Below are 22659 nucleotides of genomic sequence, written 5' to 3'. Positions count from 1 at the left end.
GTCCATAATTTCAAAACATTTTTTACCATATAAATGACTTTGATAGCACGTAACATGGTAGAAAACATGGAAGTAGGGAGAGAGGTTTGTGGAAGGAGACTCAACTTCAAAAGACTATGTATTAAAGCTTAATAAAACAATAATAAAGTGGACCTACAGTGGTATGTTTATGTTGACTTTTGAAGTTAAACCATTCTGTGACTACATTCGTAACTAAATGTAATCATACATCAAACCAATTTTGCCTGTTAAAATAAATTGAAATTAATCTAATTAATTTGGTTTCTCTCCCCCAAACACAATTTTTTTTATGTGTTTATAATAAAGAAAAATTGTGCTGTATTAAACACATAAAAAGGTGATGTAAATAATTAAACTGGGTTATAAAGTGTAATTACTGGATTGCAATCATGTTGTTATGATCCTGCTCTCAGTCTGTGTCTGGTGTTTTTCCAGTGGGCGAGTGAAGGGGGTGTTCCCACCAGCGCCTCACTTTAGGCGCATTCCCAATCAACAAACTTTAAAAGGACTCCAGGAGCAACACAAACTAGTCGGATTATTCCTTGCTCGCAGTCATTGCTCAAGTTATTCTCTAGACTTTATTCTGAATCCTAGTCACGCTTTATAGTTAAGTCTTGTTATTTTTTCCGATAGTGGTATTATTTTCACGTGTATATTCCACGGTGCTTTCTGTTTTGTATATAGTTAGATTGTAGTTTGTTTTACTCCTGTATAGCCTGCTTGCGTTTGTTAACTTAATTTTCTCCTTGCCTTTTGCAAGTGTGTTTTGTTATTTAACTATTCTGGGTATAGTGCTTGCGCTTTCTGTTGTTTTTTTTCCAGGCATTGTTGGCCAGTGTTTTGTGTTATGCACATAACATGGAAAGGTACAATGTTAAAATATTGTAAAGCTTTGAAGCACACCTCACGCTTATTAAACATACATAACTGTAAAACTGAATATATTGCTGTGATATTGGGATATAAATTAAGGACGCGAGTCAGTTTGGAAATTAAAGTTGCTGTGACTCTAGCTGACCGACAGATGTCACCCTTTTTCCAAATTAAATTGCCAACAGTCTTTATTTAACCTTGAATATCTTTCCAGAATCTGGTGTCAGCCATTAACTCTTTTACTGCCAAAGACGTTAAATGACGTTCTGCAAAAACCTACGGAGGAGCGCCAAAGACGTTAAAAAACGTCCTCCCATTTTATTTTTTATTTTTTTTGAAACGGGTGCTGTGAAGGCTTGCGGAGCTCTCCTGAAAGTTTCAAGCAGGTTTCTTGAGCCTAATGACTATTTTTGGCCCCTAGAGGGCAGCGATGACTCTCTTTTGACAAGATCGGGTGGGCGTCAGTAGTATAAAAGGCAAGGCGGGGCGAGAGCGTCGAGGAGGAGATGAGAATTGAGGAGAAACAAAAAATGGCGACCGATGGTAAGAAGCAGCTCACGCTTGATCGTTTTTTTCAAAAAGGAGAAGCATCAACTAGTGCTAAAGTGCACGTTTGTGACGACGGGGATGATGGTGGTGACAACGAGGTTGACGCCGAAGCTGCAGCGTTGACGCGGCGGCAGCTTCGATCACGTCCTAAGGCCTCAGAGGCTAGCGGTGCTAGCGCCGGAAAACGTCGTGCACGACCGAGCACTTCTGCACGCGAGGACGTTAAATCGGACGACGACGATGATGATGATGATGGTGACAACGAGGTTGATGCCGAAGTTGCAGCGTACACGCGGCGGCAGCTTCGACCACGTTTTAAGGCCTCAGAGGCTAGCGGTGCTAGCTCCGGAAAACGTGGTGCACGACCGAGCACTTCTCCGCACGAGGACGTTGATTCGGACGACGACGAAGAGTATCCTGAGTCCGATGGATATTCTTCGGAGGAGTGGGTACAATCTGACCACGGAGAAAGTGATACGGACAGTCTTTTATCCGCAGAAGACTGCGAAGGTAAGCACAAACTTGCTATGAGATACTTTTCCGGGACGCTGTTAGCACCTCGTGTAACGTGAATGTGCATTCATAGATCGCGGATCGTGCTCACAACGACGTCCCTCTGCAAAGACGACAAAGAGAGGTATAAAAAAAAATGTTTTCAATACACCGTAACAACAAAAGAAAACGGTCTTTCGATATTATTGTAATTGTATATATTTCTTTCAGCTGCAGCTCAGAGTGACACTCCTCAGAGTGAGCAAAATAAAGGTCCAAGGACCAGTGGATCCCAGAAAAAAGGTAAACACATATATAGCATCACACTGATCTAAAATGAATATTATATGATATTGAAATGTATATTTGCAGATCCCAAAAATTCTGGCTGGCATGAAGCAGGCTGGCAGCCAAACTCATTCACCTTTACTGCGGAGCCAGGACCGAGAGGTGCCGCAGCAGAGCTGAATTCGACCCGGCCAGTTGACTTCCTGCAACTCTTCATCACGGACGAGCTTCTGCAGCACATTGCTGATCAGACAAACTTATATGCACGCCAGTCTATGCAAAAACGGGCTGAAAGTCTGCCACACTGCAGGTTTCATGCTTGGAAGCCAGTTTCTGTGTCCGAACTCAAAACTTTTTTTGCACTGCAATTTCTTACTGGTTATATAAACAAGCCCAGTATAGAAATGTATTGGACTCAGGATGAAATAGAGACGACACCATTTTTCAGTCGCGCGATGCCTCGAAACCGCTTCCAGCTCATCTGGAGTTTCCTGCATTTCAATGACAACGAGACACACAGTTCAGACGACAAACTATTTAAAATTCGTCCTGTGTTCAATCACGTTGTAAGCAAATTCAAGGAACTGTTTCAACCGGGCAGGAATATCTGCATTGATGAGGGAATGATGAGTTTCCAGGGACGTCTTTCGTTCAAGGTGTACAACCCCCAAAAGCCGGTCAAATATGGTATCAAATCATACATTTTGTGTGACTCCCAAACCGGCTATTGTTTTAATATGCAACCCTATGTTGGTATTAGTTGTTCTCTCCCTGACACAGTGTTCAACTTACTGGATCGTCTGCCAGGAAATGGGTACACACTATTTATGGACAATTTTTATAATTCGATTGCTTTGTGTGAACGTCTCCTGGCAGCACGTACCAATGTTTGTGGAACGCTGAGGAAAAACAGGGGTGAACCCAGTGAGATCACATGCCTAACCAACACTGGCCTTGGGGTGGGGGGGAAACTGGTAAGGCACAACACAAATGTTTTGATTGTGGCATGGCAGGACAAACGTTTGTTGAGGATGGTGACAACGTTTCATGAAGATGAAATGCGGACAGTGGAGGTGTGGCGGAAGGCACAAAAAAAAAAAGTGCCTTTCCAAAAACCCATTTGTGTTGTGGACTACAATTCCAAGATGAATGGAGTGGACAAGATGGATCAAAACATCTCATACCACCCATTCACACGTAAAACTTTGAAGTGGCACAAAAAGTTTGTTGCATATATGTTCCAGATATGCATGTTCAATGCATACATATTGCACAAAGCAAAAAATCCTGGGAAGTGTCAACATTTTTTGGAATTCATCCAGCAGGTGGTGAGAGGGTGGCTGTTGCCACAAGACCAGGAGGAAGTTGGGATGGAAGGACATGAAGCCAGACAAAACACCAGGTCACCACATAATGATCCTGAAAGCCGACTTGATGGTAACATGGCCAAACACACGCTGCAACACATTCCTGCTACTCCCCGAAAAAAAAAGCCAGCAAGAAAGTGTAGGGTCTGCACACGAAAGGGCATTCGCAGTGAAACAAACCTGTGGTGCAAATCCTGCTGTATCCCCTTGCACCCAGGGGAGTGTTTCACTGTATACCACACAAAAAGAAAAATTGTCTAGTTCAAACTCCACACAATTGTAAATAGTCACACATGCACACCTTTGTAAATACTTTGTCAAATTGTTACGCTGTTCTGTAAATAAACTGTTACGCTGTTCTGTAAATAAACTGGTTATTTTGCAAACTAAAAACACTTTTTCATTGTTGGTGGTGGTGTATTACAGAAGTAAAGCACTATTTAGGTGTTTGTGGCATCATTTATGGACAAAAAGAAGTGTAGAATTCACTGGAGTGCATGAAATAACATCGTTTCACAAAAAGCTCTTTTTTTCCGCTTTTTGTTTCAAAACAGAGCATTTCGGTGAAACTAACCTATTTTCTATTGTTGATTGCTGAAGAACGGAATAAGGTAGAAACAAACTTTTTTTGTCTGATGAAAGATGAGAGTCCAATCTTTCATTTGGTAGTATGTGTGTTTCCATAGTCCAAACACAACATTTTCTGTGGACCTTGAAAGATCAGTCAAAATGCTTAAATCGGCTGGCACTGGGGACAACCCGTTTTTGAAAACGTCTGGCAGTCAAAGAGTTAAGAGGGGAATTCCCAACAAGTGACCTATTCCCATCCTGGGGGTGAAGTAATGTGTTATTTGTATGTAAAAGGAGACTTCCTTCCTTTGTTAATTACAATTTAAAAAGGGGCCTTTCCCATGCTTGTAAGTAGAAAAATAATTTTTAATTTCTCCTGAATATATTTAACCTTTGAATTTCGAAATTTAAGTCCCATTTCAGAATTTGGAGTCGGCCATGCGAGTCCCTGAGACTGGACAGACCATTCTATGAGGGAGCCATCTGGGAGAATCACATTTTTTACATAATTTGAGGTGATATGTAATTAAAAAATAATCTCTGATTTGATGTTTGACCAATAGCTGACAGAGGGGGGCTGCGGCCTTCATTTCTTGAGAAATATTAATTGAAAACTACACACTTGTTAATTGACTCTGTATTATATTTGTAAATCTGTAAAGCTGTCCTATCTTATCTTAAGTATTATTTGCGAAGGTATGCAAAACATATTAAATTAAATATTGTAAAACATAACAATACTGAATTACAATTAGCAATTATTTAATTGTAAACTTTTATTGTTTTGATTACTTTTATTTTTAATTAATTAATTATTTTTTATTTTATTTTTTATTTTTTTTTCATTTTTTATTATTTTTTAATAAAAAAAATAATAATTTTATTTATTTATTTTTTATTTTATTTTATTTTTTAAATAAAGGAGGATTTTGTTCTTCCGACTATTTACTGATATGTTATTACCTAATACTGTTGGGGCAGATTTTAATGTTTCAGTTGAGTGCCGTTTATTGGTCGGGATCATTAAATCAAAATAAGGTCAACTGCCCCTCCGTGAGTCATCACCTTATCGTGGTGGAGGGGTTTGCGTGTCCCAATGAGCCTGGGAGCTATGTTGTCCGGGGCTTCATGCCCCTGGTAGGGCCACCCAAGGCAAACAGGTCCTAGGTGAGGGACCAGACAAAGCATGGCTCAAACGACCCCAATGACGAATACAAACCTTGGATTTTCGTTTCCCTTGCCCGGACACGGGTCACCGGGATCCCCCTCTGGAGCTAGGCCTGGAGGTGGGGCTCGAAGGCGAGCGTCTGGTGGCCGGGCCTATACCCATGGGGACCGGCCGGGCACAGCCCGAAAAGGCAACGTGGGTCCCCCTTCCCATGGGCTCACCACCGGTGGAAGGGGCCAAAGGGGTCGGGTGCGCAGTGAGTTGGGTGGCAGCCAAAGGCGGGGGCCTTGGCGGTCTGACCCCCGGCTACTGAAGCTAGCTCTGGGGACATGGAATGTCACCTCTCTGACAGGGAAGGAGCTCGAGCTGGTGTGCGAGGCTGAGAAGTTCCGACTAGATGTAGTCGGACTCACCTCCACACACGGCTTGGGTTCTGGTACCAATCCTCTCGAGAGGGGCTGGACCCTCTTCCACTCTGGAGTTGCCCACGGTGAGAGGCGCAGAGCAGGTGTGGGCATACTCATTGCCCCCCAGCTAGCCGCCTGTACGTTGGGGTTTACCCCGGTGAATGAGAGGGTAGCCTCCCTCCGCCTTCGGGTGGGGGGACGGGTCATGACTGTTGTTTGTGCTTATGCACCGAACAGCAGCTCAGAGTACCCACCCTTTCTGGAGTCCTTGGAGGGTGTGCTGGAGAGAGCACCCCCTGGAGACTCCCTCGTTCTACTGGGGGACTTCAACGCTCAAGTGGGTAATGACAGTGAGACCTGGAGGGGCGTGATTGGGAGGAATGGCCCCACCGATCGAAACCCGAGTGGTGTTTTGTTATTGGACTTCTGTGCTCGCCACGGACTGTCCATAACGAACACCATGTTCAAGCACAAGAGTGTCCATATGTGCACCTGGCACCAGGACACCCTAGGCCGTAGTTCGATGATCGACTTTGTAGTCGTGTCATCGGACTTGCGGCCGTATGTGTTGGACACTCGGGTTAAGAGAGGGGCGGAGCTGTCAACTGATCACCACCTGGTGGTGTGTTGGCTCCGATGGCGGGGTAAGATGCCGGTCCGACCAGGCAGGCCCAAACGTACTGTGAGGGTCTGCTGGGAACGTCTGGCAGAATCCCCTGTCAGAAAGAGTTTCAACGCCCATCTCCGGCAGAGCTTCTCCATTGTCCCGGGGGAGGCGGGGGACATTGAGTCCGAGTGGACCATGTTCCGCGCTTCAATTGTTGAGGCGGCCGATCGGAGCTGTGGCCGTAAGGTGGTTGGTGCCTGTCGTGGCGGCAATCCTCGAACCCGCTGGTGGACACCAGCGGTAAGGGATGCCGTCAAGCTGAAGAAGGAGTCCTATCGGGCCTTTTTGGCCTGTGGGACTCCGGAGGCTGCTGACGGGTACCGGCTGGCCAAGCGGAATGCGGCTTTGGCAGTCGCTGAGGCAAAAACTCGGGCATGGGAGGAGTTCGGTGAGGCCATGGAAAACGACTTCCGGACAACTTCGAGGAAATTCTGGTCCACCATCCGGCGTCTCGGGAGAGGAAAGCAGTGCACCGTTAACACTGTGTATAGTGGAGACGGAGTGCTGTTGACCTCAACTCGGGACGTCGTGAACCGGTGGGGAGAGTACTTCGAAGACCTCCTCAATTCCACCAACACGCCTTCCTTTGAGGAAGCAGGGTCTGGGGACTCTGAGGTGGGCTCCCCTATCTCTGGGGTCGAAGTCGCCGAAGTGGTTGGAAAGCTTCTCGGTGGGAGGGCCTCGGGGGTGGATGAGATCCGCCCGGAGTTCCTGAAGGCTCTGGATGTTGTGGGGCTGTCGTGGTTGACACGTCTCTGCAGCATCGCGTGGACATCGGGGACGGTGCCTCTGGATTGGCAGACCGGGGTGGTGGTTCCCCTTTTTAAGAAGGGGGACCGGAGGGTGTGTTCCAACTTTAGAGGGATCACACTCCTCAGCCTCCCAGGTAAGGTCTATTCAGGGGTGCTGGAGAGGAGGGTCCGTCGGGAGGTCGAATCTCGGATCCAGGAGGAGCAGTGTGGTTTTCGTCCCGGCCGTGGAACAGTGGACCAGCTCTACACCCTCAGCAGGATCCTCGAGGGTGCGTGGGAATTCGCCCAACCAGTCCACATGTGCTTTGTGGACTTGGAGAAGGCGTTTGACCGTGTACCTCGGGGAGTTCTGTGGGGGGTGCTTCGGGAGTATGGGTTACCGAGCCCCCTGATACGGGCCATTCGGTCCCTGTACGACCGATGTCAGAGTCTGGTCCGCATTGCCGGCAGTAAGTCGAATTTGTTTCCGGTGAGGGTTGGACTCCGCCAAGGTTGCCCTTTGTCACCGATTCTGTTCATAACTTTTATGGACAGAATTTCTAGGCGTAGCCGAGGCGTTGAGGGGGTCCGGTTTGGTGGCCTCAGCATTGCATCTCTGCTTTTTGCAGATGATGTGGTGCTGTTGGCTTCTTCAAGCCGTGACCTCCAGCTCTCACTGGAGCGGTTCGCAGCCGAGTGTGAAGCGGTTGGGATGAGGATCAGCACCTCCAAATCCGAGACCATGGTCCTCAGTCGGAAAAGGGTGGAGTGCGCTCTCCGGGTCGGGGAGGAGGTCCTGCCCCAAGTGGAGGAGTTCAAGTATCTTGGGGTCTTGTTCACGAGTGAGGGTAGGTTAGAGCGGGAGATCGACAGGCGGATCGGTGCAGCGTCTGCAGTGATGCGGACGCTGTATCGGTCCGTTGTGGTGAAGAAGGAGCTGAGCCGAAAGGCAAAGCTCTCGATTTACCGGTCGATCTACGTTCCTACCCTCACCTATGGTCACGAGCTGTGGGTCGTGACCGAAAGAATAAGATCCCAGATACAAGCGGCCGAAATGAGTTTCCTCCGCAGGGTAGCCGGGCTCTCCCTTAGAGATAGGGTGAGAAGCTCGGTCATCCGAGATGGGACTCAGCGTCGAGTCGCTGCTCCTCCACGTTGAGAGGAACCAGTTGAGGTGGCTCGGGCATCTGGTTCGGATGCCTTCTGGACGCCTCCCTGGGGAGGTGTTCCGGGCATGTCCTACCGGCAGGAGGCCCCGGGGACGACCCAGGACACGCTGGAGAGACTATGTCTCTCGGCTGTCCTGGGAACGCCTGGGGGTCCCGTCGGATGAGCTGGCTGAAGTGGCTGGGGAGAGGGAAGTCTGGGCTTCCCTGCTAAAGCTGCTGCCCCCGCGACCCGACCCCGGATAAGCAGAAGAAGACGGACGGACGGAAGGTCAACTGGCCACTAGGCGGATTGATGCAAGCAGGACACAGGTGGCATCAGGAGCAGAAGCTGCAGACAGCAAAGAAACCGCGGCTACTACCACCAGCAGAGGGGGTGTGGTTTAAGTATGCGGGCATCATCACAACAATATCTGCCCTTTTCCCCTAATCAGCGCTACCTGCCGCCACCTGCTGGGCAACAACAGCACTACCTACCACCACCTGATGAACAGCAGAGGTTCCTGGCGCCACCTGGTGGACAGTTTCCACAATGACTGTACAAAAATGCAAAAAACTGCTCCAATATACACAATGCTCCGCACAGACTTCCTTACATGAATTCCTGCGCCCAGAGCTGACCTGAGGATCCTATGGGAGAGGACTTCTCAATAAAAACTACTCCACTACGCTGGTGACTCCGCCCCCACCAACAATGACAGTGATCTCAGACCATATGATGTGATATCTGACTGTTTACACTGCACTCTATATTTTTGACAGACATAAGGTGATAACATATACAGTAAAACATTACGTAAATAGAACGAACTGATTGGCAACACTCTATACACACAAATTTATTATATTTTAATACTCTTGATGCCTATTTTGATTTGAACTGATTTGTTTATCTCTGTCTATTTTAAAACAGTCAGCTGTGGGACTAACATCAACAAGGGGGACTAGCAAGCTTAATAATGACATGTTAAAACTAAGGGCAACTTTATGTATTAATAATAATTGCTACAATATTTCTATTTTTATAGTATAAAAGATAATACTGGTAAATTTCGTGTGGTTTCGGAAATTGAAAACAGCTTTTACGCCTGTTAAATTTGGTCTTCTAATATTATCCCAAATTCTCTTTTGAAATTTTAACAATTGCTTGGGACGCATTGGCGAATTCACTGGTTAAATGTAAAAATTCACATCTTTTTAAAGCAAAAATGTATTTACTGCTACAGTTCTTATTATTATTAGTCTGAAAAATGTGATCTTTTTCAGATGGGGGAATTATTGATCGGTCTGGGTATATCGTCGCGAAGGACACAAACAGTCCATGTTGAATTAAATAAATATCGAATCTCAATGTGATAATTATCCGTGAGAATGAATGAAATGTTCTATTTCTATTTCTATCTCTCCCCGGGGCCCTGGGGTCAGATGTTATTTGTTGGCGAAAGTTGCATTTATTTTATGGCTGGAAGCACATTCATGCCATATCTATAACAGTAAATATTATGGTAAAACATTCCAATAATCATTACATTCTGTAAACAAAATTGGCCTCGTCAGATTTGAATTGGCTATAAGATTTTCATTGTTGCATTAATGAATGTGCTTAGGTCATTAAATTCGGCCAAAGGCTGGATTCTAATTGAATGTCACAACAAACAGAATTTTTCCACAGGACGGGCCTACATAACTTCACTAACATTTACTAACTCCAAACTAATAAAAACTACCAGATGCTCTTTAAAAAAAGAAGGGATGTGAATATGTATGTTTATTAGTGACTAAATGAAAATGTTCTGCACCCAGATGAGGTGATGGAAAGGTCAATATGGTCCAGTTCACGGGGGGCACCTGGTTCCACATCTTGCCTACCAGACCTGCCGGGTCCGCCTTCTACTCAACCCCCACCAACAGGAACCACCTGACGAGCCAAATGGAAAACCATTCAACTGCTTCCAGTGTCCACCTGACGAGATGAGGAGATCCCTCATTGGAGATAGGAGGAACGTGTCCTTTTCCGGGCATCGTTCCACAAAGAATGAGTCACACCTTGGGAAAACAAATCCCGGTGATTACTTCGGGCAGTAGGCGGGGTACAACTTGAACGGGTTGCCAGCCAAACACAGAGCTGAAGGACCCCCTTTTAAAAAAAACTAACAAACAAACGCAAGAACAAAAATGGAACTGACAAATGTCCTTCACATTCAACAAAAACTTCCATCGCTCAAAACGACAACAAGTCTTCAAATGCGTCTTCAACTGCGTACATAATGACAATCTTTCTCATACTGACTGTCATGCCAATCTGCTATTTCTGGGATCCCCCACCACAATTTTTGAACATAATCACAACACATCGTCTTCATATATGATATGCTTATTTTACTGAATTTTTTTTTTAATGAATCATATTGTTTTTGACATATGACTGACCTCCTCTCCTGCTAAAAAAGAATGTTCTCATGTTCTCTTATTCTACTGTTGCACCTGCCATTGCGACGATGAAGATCCTGCTGGAATCCTTTGGTAAAAATGTTTAAATGTTTAGTTATTGGGCTTTTTAATAGCCCAAAGGGAGGACTGTTAGACATTATTAACATTTTTAATTCTTTATTTCATATATTAACCATGTTGAAATGTTTTATGGATGTGTAGAGCAGGTGGAATAGTGTTGAACTCAATATAATTTGACCTTAACCTAAGATGGTACATTGTTTGGTCTAAAAATTCCTTCTCAGTGTTTTGTGCACACACATTCTCTTCGTGAGAACAGATTTTGACACACACCCACACAACACTGACTCAGTTCGCATCATCACTCACGGCCACTCTAGATCCAGTTCAATTTGTTTGTGAGATTTTGTTATGGGACAAAGTACGAAAAGTACCCTGAGAGTATATTTTGTCAAGAGATGAACACAGCTGCAACTGAGAATTCTGTTTTTGTAATCTTCTGTTATATAACATATTTACTTATTCATGATGGGAGGAGAAATAGGTGTTCTCCTACTGATTTGGATTCTTTAAAAGCTGGATTCCGCAAAAGAGGGGGCACACGCGCACCCTTTAATTCCACCTTTTACGTGATGTTGAGTGTTGCCGTGACCGGAGATTCTCTGAAATAAATCTTCCTTGCAAGGAGTTTTTCTTACAAGAAATCTGTCTTTTGGAACACGCAAAAGAGGACAAATAATTAGCCTCTTTCAGTTACTGTTGGTTTGGAAATAAACCTAGTAAATTGCATTTTCCTGTCTGGGCTTACGTTTTTGGGATCCACTATTCTGCCGTCGTCAGTCGGGCCGTTACACATGTGCTTTAAGGCCGTGTTTCTCAACCCCGGTCCTCGAGTACCCCTATCAAGCCTGTTTTCCGTGTCTCCCATAGCCAACACAGCTGAGGATCTTTATTAGGCTTCATGTAGAGCTTACTAATTAGCTGATCGTTTGAAACACCTGTGTTAGCTGTGGGAGACATGAAAAATGGGCTGGACAAGGATACTCGAGGACTGCGGTTGAGAACCACTGCTGTAAGGGATGTGGCCTAGAGAGTGCCAGTTAGCATATGCGAGTCGTGTTTGCTGTGAGCGTCTTTGTGTTAATTGGTGACTGTGGATCTGAAGGTTGCTTGTACCTCAAATGTTGGCTTGCTTTTTATCAACCATGCCCATCTTATAACTTGGAAAAACTCTACCACTGAACTCACTTTTTGGCTATCCCTTTTAAATGATGTTGACTTGTTGTCACTTTTAAAGGTCCCATAGTATGAAAATGCACTTTAGTGGGGTTTTCTATCAATAATCTGCATCCCTGGCCTGTCTAAAATCCAACCAAGTATGAAAAAAGTCCGTCTGCGATCTTTTTAGCTTTCTCCTTCTTTCTAAAATGTGTGCTTCAAACTGGCAGATTAAACTTCCGGGATTCAGTGATGTCAAAAAGACATGAAAGTGTACTCGACCCAGCCCCCTCGGGTTGTGGCACCACCTCTGGTAAAGGTTTGTCGCACCCACTGAAATTCGAGAAGCTGGCTGCTCCTTTCTTTTTATCCCCCTGCTCACAAATGCTCCATGGAGAGGGGAAACAATGACCAGGAAAAAGTGGTAGCTACCTTCATCCCAAGTCTTTGAGAAGACAGTGGATTAACTTTATTTTTGAAGGACGTGTACTGATGGAAAAACGGTCCTTTAGTTTTCCGCGTGTTCGTAATGTTGATTTTCTGAATACAGACTGGAGATCGGTGAACAGGTCCTTCGAAGGATTTATTTTGCAAAGATTTCTGGACACAGACAAGATACACTGAATCAGTGTGGTTCCCCTTGTGTTCTCCTGGTGTGTGTCCCCTCCTTCCACTTGTAGTCGTTCTTCTACTTTCAGCATAGCGGCCCCCCAAAAAAACCCTCCCCTTGCTCTTCCACCTTTGCTGCCCTTAAGCCCCGCCCCTAAGTCCCAAGACAGACAGTACTCAAAACACATGAACAGATGGCCGATTGATGTGGAAATACAGTAGGTACAACCTGGCACACCGACAGATGGCCAATTGATGTGGAAATACAGTAGGTCCCAGACAACCCGGCACCCCCGCTGCAAACAGAACTTCACAAAGGAATCTTATTAACACATTTGCTTCACCCCAGACAAATGGCTCATCAATGTGGGAATAGAGGAAGCTCCCCCAAACATCATTTAAATTCTCACCCAGGTCTACTGAGGAAATTAAAGCAGTTATGACTAAATCCAAACAGTTATAACTAAAATCAAAACAGTTATAATTAAATTGAAAAAGCAGAATGTCAACAGTACTGACCTAATTTCTCAAAGGACTGTTTTGTTAGTAAAAGCCTGTTCAGAGCTGGATTTGCAACACGTTTAAACGTAATGGATCGGTCCCCACAGTGTGACACGACTGCAAATTGGAAAGATGTAAGTTTAACATTTTTGATTTAGCCTTCCTCCATATCCTTTCTAATAAGAGATGTGCATCTTCTACCATATTACTGGTGTATTTTTAGTGCCTAAAGTGGGAGCTACATTTGTCGTGTGGAGGTTGGTTACAAGAGGTCAGATATGATAAAGCAGACGGTGGTTGGATAATATGAAGCAGTTGCGTATTGTTTTGTCAAGATACAATCCGCGGTGGTTAATTTGCCGTGACTGGCAACTCGCACGTAGTTGACAGGACTTTGTGATGATTACCGGCCACTAAGTGGTCTTGACGAGACGGCTTGCACGTTGCGACCGCGGAGTGGCCTAAATGTGCACATTTGTGTTATTTATAATCGCTTGTAAATGTCAACAAGCATTCACGGCAAATTGGAGACATTCACGGCAAAATAACGTTCGCGGGAGATTGGCCGGTTATGGCAAAATAACCATTGCCTAAACAATCACAAACTAACGCTACAACATAGTCTCTGTAGTAATGTTAAGCTACTTTTTCTTATGGTAAAATGTTATGCCACTTTTCCACATATTAAAATAGCTCTCAAATGTGTAAAAGACATGTCTGCATTTTTCTTTTCTTCTGCTCCCATGGCCAGTCGTTTCCATTCACAACATTAGCACATGGCTACCATGACCGAAATCACTGCCCCTTCGAGAGAGAAGGGTATGGCCTAGGCGTGGCCTGGTGCAGCTATTTACATAAAAGTCACACACCCCTAAAACAGGCTGTTTTGAACAGAGCGTTTTTTGGCTGATTTAGTTAGGGACAGCAAAAATATTCGATCCAAAGTCAATTTTGACAAATGCATGTCACAGACATGTCTTTTACACATTTGAGAACTATTTTAGTATGTTAAAAAGTTGAATAATATGAGACCTTTAAGTTGCCATGCAGTATTGTGCCAAGCAGCCTGGACAGGGATGTGCGGTTTATGAAGTTCTGGTTTCAATTCTATGGGCATCATTGTTTGCCTCATTAATACCCTTGCGTGTCTGCATGACAGAAAACATAAAAAAAACTGTTATTCCACTAGATAATGAGCTGAAGTCGAATGAGCTTTGCTCAAGTCTTGTTAGACACTGTATACTGACTGTTTTGTGTGATGTCAAACATGATGACAAACTTCATGTTTTTGGGTGCCTTTTGAGGTATACTTATCCCAAAAATTTGGGTTGCACCCAGATTGATGCCTTTAGTGGAATTTGACTTTGGACGTTTCACCTTATTCAAGATATAGGTTGAACTTAGACTCATATGTACTAACCTCATACACAGCTAAGTCAATACCAGCATATGGGATGATGCCGATTGTATTTGGCAGGTAGCCCCTGTAAAAAGCCCGTACTCCCTCCCTTTTCAGGATCTGTTTGGCACAGTCAGCCATACCTGAGTATTGTCCCGTTGTCCTTAACGTGAGACGAGTTTTAAGCACCTACCGGATAGAGAGGAGAGGGAAAAAACGTGGATTAAGAAAAATAATGCCTAATTACATTAATTGTTAATCAAAAACATTCATCCTGTACAATGCAATGCAGGAGTATTTGCTCTCTTCTCAAATTCTGACTTATTTGCATTGCTTCCCCACTTGAGCTGCTCAATACAGGAAATTGAATTTCAAATCGCTACTGCCATGAGTGGCCAAAAAATGAAACTGCACACTCCCTTCCTCACATACACATTGCATGCATGATGTCACGTTCACAGACAAAGGGTGGGAAATTCAAACCCACTAAAGTGCACTGGGGTTCTGCATTAGCACAACTATCTAAAACACACCAGCATGTTAACTTCTGAATGGCTTAAAAACACACACGCTGAACAGGTTTTAGAAAGGCTTTGAAGTGGCCAAGTCCGGACTTAAAACAATTTAAATGTTCTGTTTGAAAACTCTTTGCTGAATTGTTTTTTCAAGGATGATTTGGTCAATTACCTCCACAGAGATGTTAAAGGCTCATTGCTATAGTTATACAAAATTATTGATTTCAGTTGTTGCTACTGTGGGTGGCCAAACCAGTTATTAGGTTTAGAGGGCAAGTACTTTTTCTAGGGCATGGTAGCTTTAATAAATAAATAAAATCCCCATTTGATTTTGATTTTTACTTTGATTACTTTTATTGTGAGCACTCAAAAGAATATTTGAGTAGAAAGCAAATACTTTTTCACAGCACTGTATATTGCTTAGTGTTCGGTCCAATTAGTTTTCTCAAACACTGATATGAGAATTGCTTTTAATGTTTTGCAATTCTTACCAAAAGGTGATTCATGGACAATTAATCTTAAATCAATTGTGTAGAATTACATTTGCTTGACTATTCTACAAGCAGGCAAATAAATACATTCAAAGTTTCATGTTTTGACCTCCATGGGGTAGATGATGGTCTGGGCAGTAGCTCCTGCCAAAGAGCCAGCAAGGAATCTTTCTTGCAATCTTAAAGTTCCCCCCTCCTTGCTGCCACGGATCAGCCACTTGATCTAACAAAAAGAGGAAAGAAAAAGAGACCAACCGACGATATGAGGTTGCAATTTTGGGCAAAATATTGATTTGCTTTAAGATCCTCCAAATAAAAGACTGATGGCTGGAAAAATACTATGAAATTTGTCGCACTGAGATCAGGCTTCCCCAATCCTGGTCCTTGAGGACCTGCAGGTTTTAGATGGTTCCATCCTCCAACACACCTGATTCTGAAGATCATCTAAAACCTGCAGGACTCTAGCCCTCGAGGACCAGGATTGGGGAAGCCTGACATAGATGATTCCAAATTCATTTAAAGAATGAAAGACTGCAAAAATCCTTCATTGGGACAAGTTGCTAGTTGTTCACTACTTAACACTGACCTGTTCATAGGCCATAAACTTAATTGCAGATTCTGGGGCAATCTTGAGGACATTGATGCCATTTCCCCTCCAGAGTGAAAAGACCCCTCCTTCTTGGATCATGCCTCTTAACCCCAACCACAGATTTGTCCCACGAGACACAGAACCGTGCACCTTGACACACAAACACAAACCAGGCCAGCAGTCTTATTATAGCCTGCACTAAATTTGAGAGCAGACTCCCTTGTGAATGTAGATAGTGCACTGATCCTCTTATGCATGCTCTATTTGCTGTCTCTTGAAGATGAGACAGACCCTAAGATACGTATACTCATTTTGTTCACTTTAGTTATACTGTTGTTTCTTAAAGTTGACTTTTGTCAAATTAATGCTAAGGGACATGAGGGACTACCAGGGCTAAAATATTTTATTTATTTATTTATTTTGCTGTAAATGGTAAATAACAATTTTTTTTAAAAAACTTGGGCTGGTAGTTATATTTTCTTTTATTTATTCATTAATTTTTTCAAAGCTAAGATTGCCAAGCAAAACAATTTCTCCAGTTAGGGACTCACCTGCAAGAAAACTTTCAGGCGATCCAAAGGAGCAGTTCCTGTCCTGGACACAGCACCTGCCATTGCTCCTGCAACCAACTGCCTCCATACTAGACCGGATCGCCGTTCCTTCTCTGAGAACTCATCTGGCACCGTCAAATGTTCCCCAATGTCAAACATCTTCCAATAGTTTTGAGATTAATGAATTTCATAATTAATTTTGGGTACAGTACACTGCTAAATTTGCATCAATGCTGCAGTCTACGCATCATATTTGTTTTAGGTGTTACTTCCTTTGGCACAGGCATATAAACTAAAGCACCCACCAATTAATCTGCCTTTACAAACAAATAAAAAGAGCTCTGAATTTGAATGCAGCAGGCTACACAGTATTGCAAAGAGAAGGGTTCTACAACCACAGCAACTCAGCCACAAAGTACAACAATGAGAAGCACTCAAGTTATTTTTTCGAAGGGGAAGTCAACCCCCAAAAAACTTTTATGACAATAATATATTCTATGCATCCCGACTAGTCTAAATATGGTATTCTGGTCGATATTGTGTTGGTGGAATAGAGTGGAATGGAGTTAAGCAGCTCAATTCATCCGTTTTGATCCATCTCTGGTGGCGGCCATTTTGCCACTTGATGTCGACTGAAGATGACATCAATGTTGTTGTCTCAGGTAACATGTTCAACTAATCACAGTTTCAGAAAACAGGTGAGCTGTGATTGGTAGTTCCCTGAGACCTGAGCAAGATTGATGTCATCTTCAGTCGACAGCAAGTGGCAAAATGGCGGCCCCCTGAGATGGACAAATACAGCTGGATTTTGATTCATAACTCCTATTCCACACATGTAATATTAATCAGAATGTCATGTTTAGACTAGTGAGGTCATTTAATATGAAGATTTCAACACAATCACAGGAACTGATTACTCACATGCGAGTGTTTCCAGTAGTGGACAATCTCCTCCATGTTGTGGAAAGGATTGAACAGGAAGTGATCTCGCCACTCTTTCCAGTCGATAGTCATGGTGCCATCCCTATCCATACTGGGAAATTGACAAACTTGTTGGCTTGGTGGTCAATAAAGACAATAATTATATTTCAGATAAGTACAGTAATATCATGTATTGGATAAATTGGCATACTTTACATAATATTACTTTGACGGTTAGGTACTTTAAATTCTACAGTCATCCATCAGCTTAACCACATCACGTGCATGCTAGGCAGTAGGCAGAGTATACCCTGAACTGTTTGACAGCCAATTGCAGGGCACACGTAGACAAACAACCAGTCACATTCACAATCAACCTAGGGTCAATTTAGATCATTCAATTAACCTACCATGCATGTTTTTGGAATGTGGGAGGAAACCACACAGACAAAGGGAGAGCATGCAAACTCCACACAGGAAGGCCTGAGACTTTTGAGCTATGATTCGTAAGTGCTAACCATTATTCCACCGTGCCGCCAAACTAAAATCAATTGACTGTTGATTGAAGACACTAGTTAACACAGTTGCTACACTAGGTTAACAAGCAGCAATATAGAACCTGCTTGGACTGATAAGCCCATCCCAGCAGGCAGGACTGGTCGCCAGTCAATTGCAGGGCAGATATAAAAAAAAAACATCAACAATTCACACCCACATTTCTACCTTTGCACAATTTATCATGGGAGAAATCGGTTTTCGATCGACTGGGAGGTTGGCATGCTAACTACTACAACACCATGCTGCTTTCTCAAAACCCAAAATGTTATGTATACGTTAAATAACAGTTTCTGGGTGAAAATAAAAATAACAATGGTCAAAGTACAATTGATGCCGTTACAAAAAATAGAAGCACGTGACAATTTTTTGTTTAATCTTCTGTTCTACCTCCGCAGTATTCTGGAGGCCTGCTCCTTGGTGACCTCAACTCCAAGCTTGTGCAGCAAGTGCTGGATTTCTCCGACATCAATTTTACCTTTAATTTAAAAAAAAGAAAACACACAATTGCATGTTTATAAAATGTTTTACATCTTTGCAGTATTTTAAAGTTTGTAAATTAAGTACATTTTAAGGCAGACAAGGCAACTTTATTCACAGTATATAGCACATTCCATACACAAGACAACTCGATGTGCTTCACGCCATCAAAAGCACAACAACTAAAAGCAATTACAAACAGAACAGCTAAAAACAGCAAAGTTTTCAACCTGGATTTAAAAGCATTTACCATACCTGTCAACCTCTGCCGATAACTGCCCTTATAAATGATTATGATTCCCCTTACAAACCCCAAAAAAACCTTACAAACACCGTACGACGCATGTTTACTCGCGGTAACCAGACAGTGTAATAGAAATAACAAAGGTAATTTGCATACAAAGTCTTTTATTCAATTTAAAAAGTTTACAATGCAATAAACTGTGCCTTCAGTGCTTCCTATTGTAAGCCAATGTGCATGATTTAGCAGACTTTATCTGCTCTAATGAGGGTCTCACTTGTGAGCAACAGTTGTCACAGTTCAATTTCATCTGTAATAAAGAAGTAAGAGTGTCTGTTCCCATTGTCTTTCTGTACTCTGTATGAATTTTCCTCACATGGCTGAAAACCCGCTCGCTATCAGCATTACTGTGAGGAAGGCTGAGTAAAATTAGATACATCTTTCTCATCAGTGGAAAGCGATCCAGCCCCAAACCAGTTTTCATTTTGAACACATGAGGCCAAAATGTCTCTGGACGAATTGGTTGTCCATCCTGACTTTTCTGAGGGAGAAGATCATCAGGTATTAGTTGATAGTCTTCCCATTCATCTTTTAATTGTTCCTGATCAAAGTCTGGTGTAAACCTGTTTGCAAGCTTAACAATACTTGTGTAATCCAACATCTCTCTCTTTCTTGGGTCCAACACCACCAAGTCACTCAGTATTGTATTCTCAAATGGAATTTTTTGTATCATTTTAGTTACAACAGCCTCGTAGAAGGAGCGAACAGAGGAAAAAAAAGTTGCTTGCATGGCTGGTGTGATGCTTTGCCTGATTTCATCCTCCTCATTGGTGTCTTGGAAGAGGGCCCTGGTGCCCAAGCCAACAGCAAGCCTGCTATCTTCATGCTGCAGGCATCTGTTTGTATAATCAACTGCCAGCAGGCTATCAGCAGATTTGACATGTTCCATTTGCACAAATTTCACCAAGAGTTTCTTTAAGAGTCTTTCCATTTCTGGTAGCAAATCTCCAATCATACATGCCTCTGTTTGGAACACAATATTGAATTGATTTATTTGAGGCAGGATGAAGCTGAGGAAGTGGAGTGTGAGGAGAGTAACAGGGTCTTGAAGTCGATCATGGATGCTTTTCACTTTACCTGCCCTTTCAACATCCGCAAGGCTAGCGAAGTAGCTTTTGAGTGCTTCGTACTGAGACAATGTTCTTTCAACCACTTTTTGCAGAGACAACCATCGTGTCGGACAATGCTTTAGGATTTTTTCTTGCTCGGAATTTGTAAAGTCCTGAAACTCTTTAAAATCCTCAATTCGTTTGGAACTATTTTTAAAAAAAATAAAATATATCCACCAGCAAGTCATCTATGTTTACTGGCAATGTCTTCAGTCCATCTTTGACACACAGATTGCCAAGATGACAAATGCATCCAACACTAAAAACAGCCCCATTTTTTTCTTTTATCCTAGACAAGACAGAGTTTTTCTTTCCAACCATGGTGTTGCAATTGTCGCTTGCAAATCCCACAACGTTACTCCATGGAATGTCATTTTCTTGTAAAATGTTGTCAATAACGGCAAAGATTGATGCTGCTGTGCCTGATGCCAACTCTGGTAAATCGAGGAGTCTGGTATTTGTGTTCTCCCCATCAAAGAAGTGAGCTAACACAACAAGTCGCTTTTTGGTAGTACGATCATTGCTTTCATCAATCATGAGGGTAAATGGGTGAGTTCTGCAGTACTGAATGACATCTTGGGTGTAGCCACGTGCAAGGCTCTCCTTAACAATCATCGTAGCCTTGGTCCTCCGACATGCAAACTCCTGCAAAAATATAATATTAAAATATAAAATTTTAATTTTTGACACGTGCCATAAATGCTGATTCATTGTAGATATGAATGATAATAATAATAATAATAATAATAAATTACCTTAGCTGTCTGTGAATCCGGAAACATAACTTTCACCAAATCCGAGAAGTGGTCCGCAGCTGTGAAAGCAATGTTGTGCTCAGCAAGAAAATGGCAGAAGAGAATTTCCGCATTTGTCGTTTTGTGGGATGCTGCAGGATTTGCGGTAGAGACGAAGTGCTTGGTTAATGGGACATGTGAATTGGTTTTTTTCACATTCTCCACGTGTCCGGCAGTTTTAAAGTGGCTCTTGAGATCGTTAAATCCACTCGCAGCAACTTTCACGTCTTTATTGCAAGGGACACAGAATGAGAATTGAGTGCCTCTTAACGATGCTTTTATCCAGCCAGCATATTCACCTTGAAGTAACTCCCATTCTTTCTGGTGTCGACCCGATCCTTGAGTTCTTCGTTTCTTACTAGGTGGCTCCTCCATGCTTGCTTCCACGATATTTACTCTATGTATATCTACGCATGCGCATGTCAGCGCATTTTTTTTCCCCCGTACAAAAGTCGGTGTACGCCGTACATGATTTGAAATGGTAAAAAAACGTATAAAATACGTATAAAACGTACAAGTTGACAGGTATGATTTACACTTGGGGCTGACTTCTCTTCGCAACTTTTTCCCGTTTTTCTGCAGCATAACAGCTAAATGCAACATCACCATGTTTACTTTGAACTCTGGGCTCCACTACAGTCAAGCGGGTAAAGTTTGGTGGAGGACCCAAACGTAGGGAAGCTGGGCAAGGAGGCAGAGGTGATGTAAAAAAATGGAATTTAATTATACCAAACAAAAGCAAATTCCAAATGGCAATGAAACAAAACGTGGGGAGGACAACAAGGCAAAAAAAAAAAAAAACTGGCAGCATGACAGGAAGAAAACAAAAATGAATCAATGCAGTCAGAGGGGAGACAGGAGACTAAATACACACACACACTAATGACACATCAAGACACCCCTGGGGCAAGACACAAGTGGCTGAGGGCACTGATTGGTTGACACGAGGAAGGGCAGGATTACACTTAACAAGACCAAGGGAGAAACACAAGGAAAAACAGAACCCAAACATGACACAGTCCTGCTCACCTATATTGGTACCCACAAAGGTAAAGTACATAATGTGGAATATCTTCTGAAAAAATAAATCAAGTAAATCCTTTTTTTATATATATAGAACTAGTGTTTTATCCTAAAGATCAAATGATTTAATAAAAAATTAAAACAATAAACAATTGGTGGAAAAAATAGAAAACTTGTGCTCTTTCACTGGTATTGTCACTGGTACCCTTTCTGTAAATCAGTATGGAAACACATTGTGACTCACCTTTGGTAAATCACAAATGAGAATTGCCTGTTCTAAATTATCTGTGCCCAATTCACACAAAAGCCACTTGTTATCCCCTTTTCTTTTGTCAAAATCGTGAAAACAAAGGAGCTGTTGAGGACATCAGAAGTGCAATTATTCACAAACACAAGACCTCCAAAGGGTATATAGAGCCATCTCCAAAGACTTTGGTAGCCCTGTTTCAGCAGTGCGTAATGTTATGAAGAAGTTTAACGAGCATGGAACAGTCAAGAACCTCACAAACAAAAAGGATCTTGTCAAATGCAAACAAAGGCAGATCAAAGTGAAAGAATCCACACACTACTCATGCAGGAAACGCAAGAGGCTTTTGTTAATATTCGACTTCTCCAAAGAATACTTTTTGCATCCCTTAGGCCTAATTTTCTAATTTATATTGTAATCTATGTTCTAAAATGAAATAAAGTATTATCTGTACAATATACCAATCATGAAGCTGTGAAGCCCAGTGAAACTGAGCCACCACCAAATCTGTTTACTAAAAGCAAGTTAATTTTAGTAAGTGCTTTTTTTAGATAGCTGGAAATGGAAGGCATGAATATGTGTGTGTATAGTGCTTCATGGGTCAGT

At 42.8% G+C, this 22659-nt stretch overlaps 3 protein-coding genes across 4 annotated transcripts in view; 1 reads left to right on the top strand and 2 right to left on the bottom strand.

Annotated features, from left to right (window-relative positions):
• LOC144044869 (mitochondrial adenyl nucleotide antiporter SLC25A23-like) overlaps positions 1 to 22659 on the bottom strand; it is a 31531-nt gene that overhangs the window by 1463 nt on the left and 7409 nt on the right. The window contains exons 3-8 of one of the 2 annotated variants that reach the window (XM_077559550.1): positions 18490 to 18577; positions 17545 to 17656; positions 16624 to 16782; positions 16070 to 16222; positions 15593 to 15706; positions 14499 to 14666 (exon numbers count right to left, since the gene is read on the bottom strand). In XM_077559550.1, coding sequence (XP_077415676.1) covers positions 14499 to 14666; positions 15593 to 15706; positions 16070 to 16222; positions 16624 to 16782; positions 17545 to 17656; positions 18490 to 18577 — 794 coding nt within the window. The other variant, XM_077559551.1, reaches the window with a different exon arrangement.
• Positions 1211 to 11693, top strand: LOC144044839 (uncharacterized). The gene is made up of 5 exons (XM_077559496.1): positions 1211 to 1953; positions 2030 to 2080; positions 2167 to 2238; positions 2308 to 2533; positions 11681 to 11693. Exons 1-5 carry the CDS (start codon positions 1401 to 1403, stop codon positions 11691 to 11693), a joined length of 915 nt encoding a protein of 304 aa, XP_077415622.1. The 5' UTR covers positions 1211 to 1400.
• LOC144044871 (protein FAM200B-like) lies at positions 18971 to 22653 on the bottom strand. The gene is made up of 2 exons (XM_077559563.1): positions 20745 to 22653; positions 18971 to 20634 (listed from the first exon to the last, which is right to left on the bottom strand). Exons 1-2 carry the CDS (start codon positions 21390 to 21392, stop codon positions 20143 to 20145), a joined length of 1140 nt encoding a protein of 379 aa, XP_077415689.1. The 5' UTR covers positions 21393 to 22653; the 3' UTR covers positions 18971 to 20142.

The sequence above is a fragment of the Vanacampus margaritifer genome, chromosome 2, assembly GCF_051991255.1.
Source record: "Vanacampus margaritifer isolate UIUO_Vmar chromosome 2, RoL_Vmar_1.0, whole genome shotgun sequence".
NCBI lineage: Eukaryota > Metazoa > Chordata > Actinopteri > Syngnathiformes > Syngnathidae > Vanacampus > Vanacampus margaritifer.
Note: the sequence above shows the minus strand (reverse complement) of the source record. Positions and strands in the feature narration are given on the sequence as shown.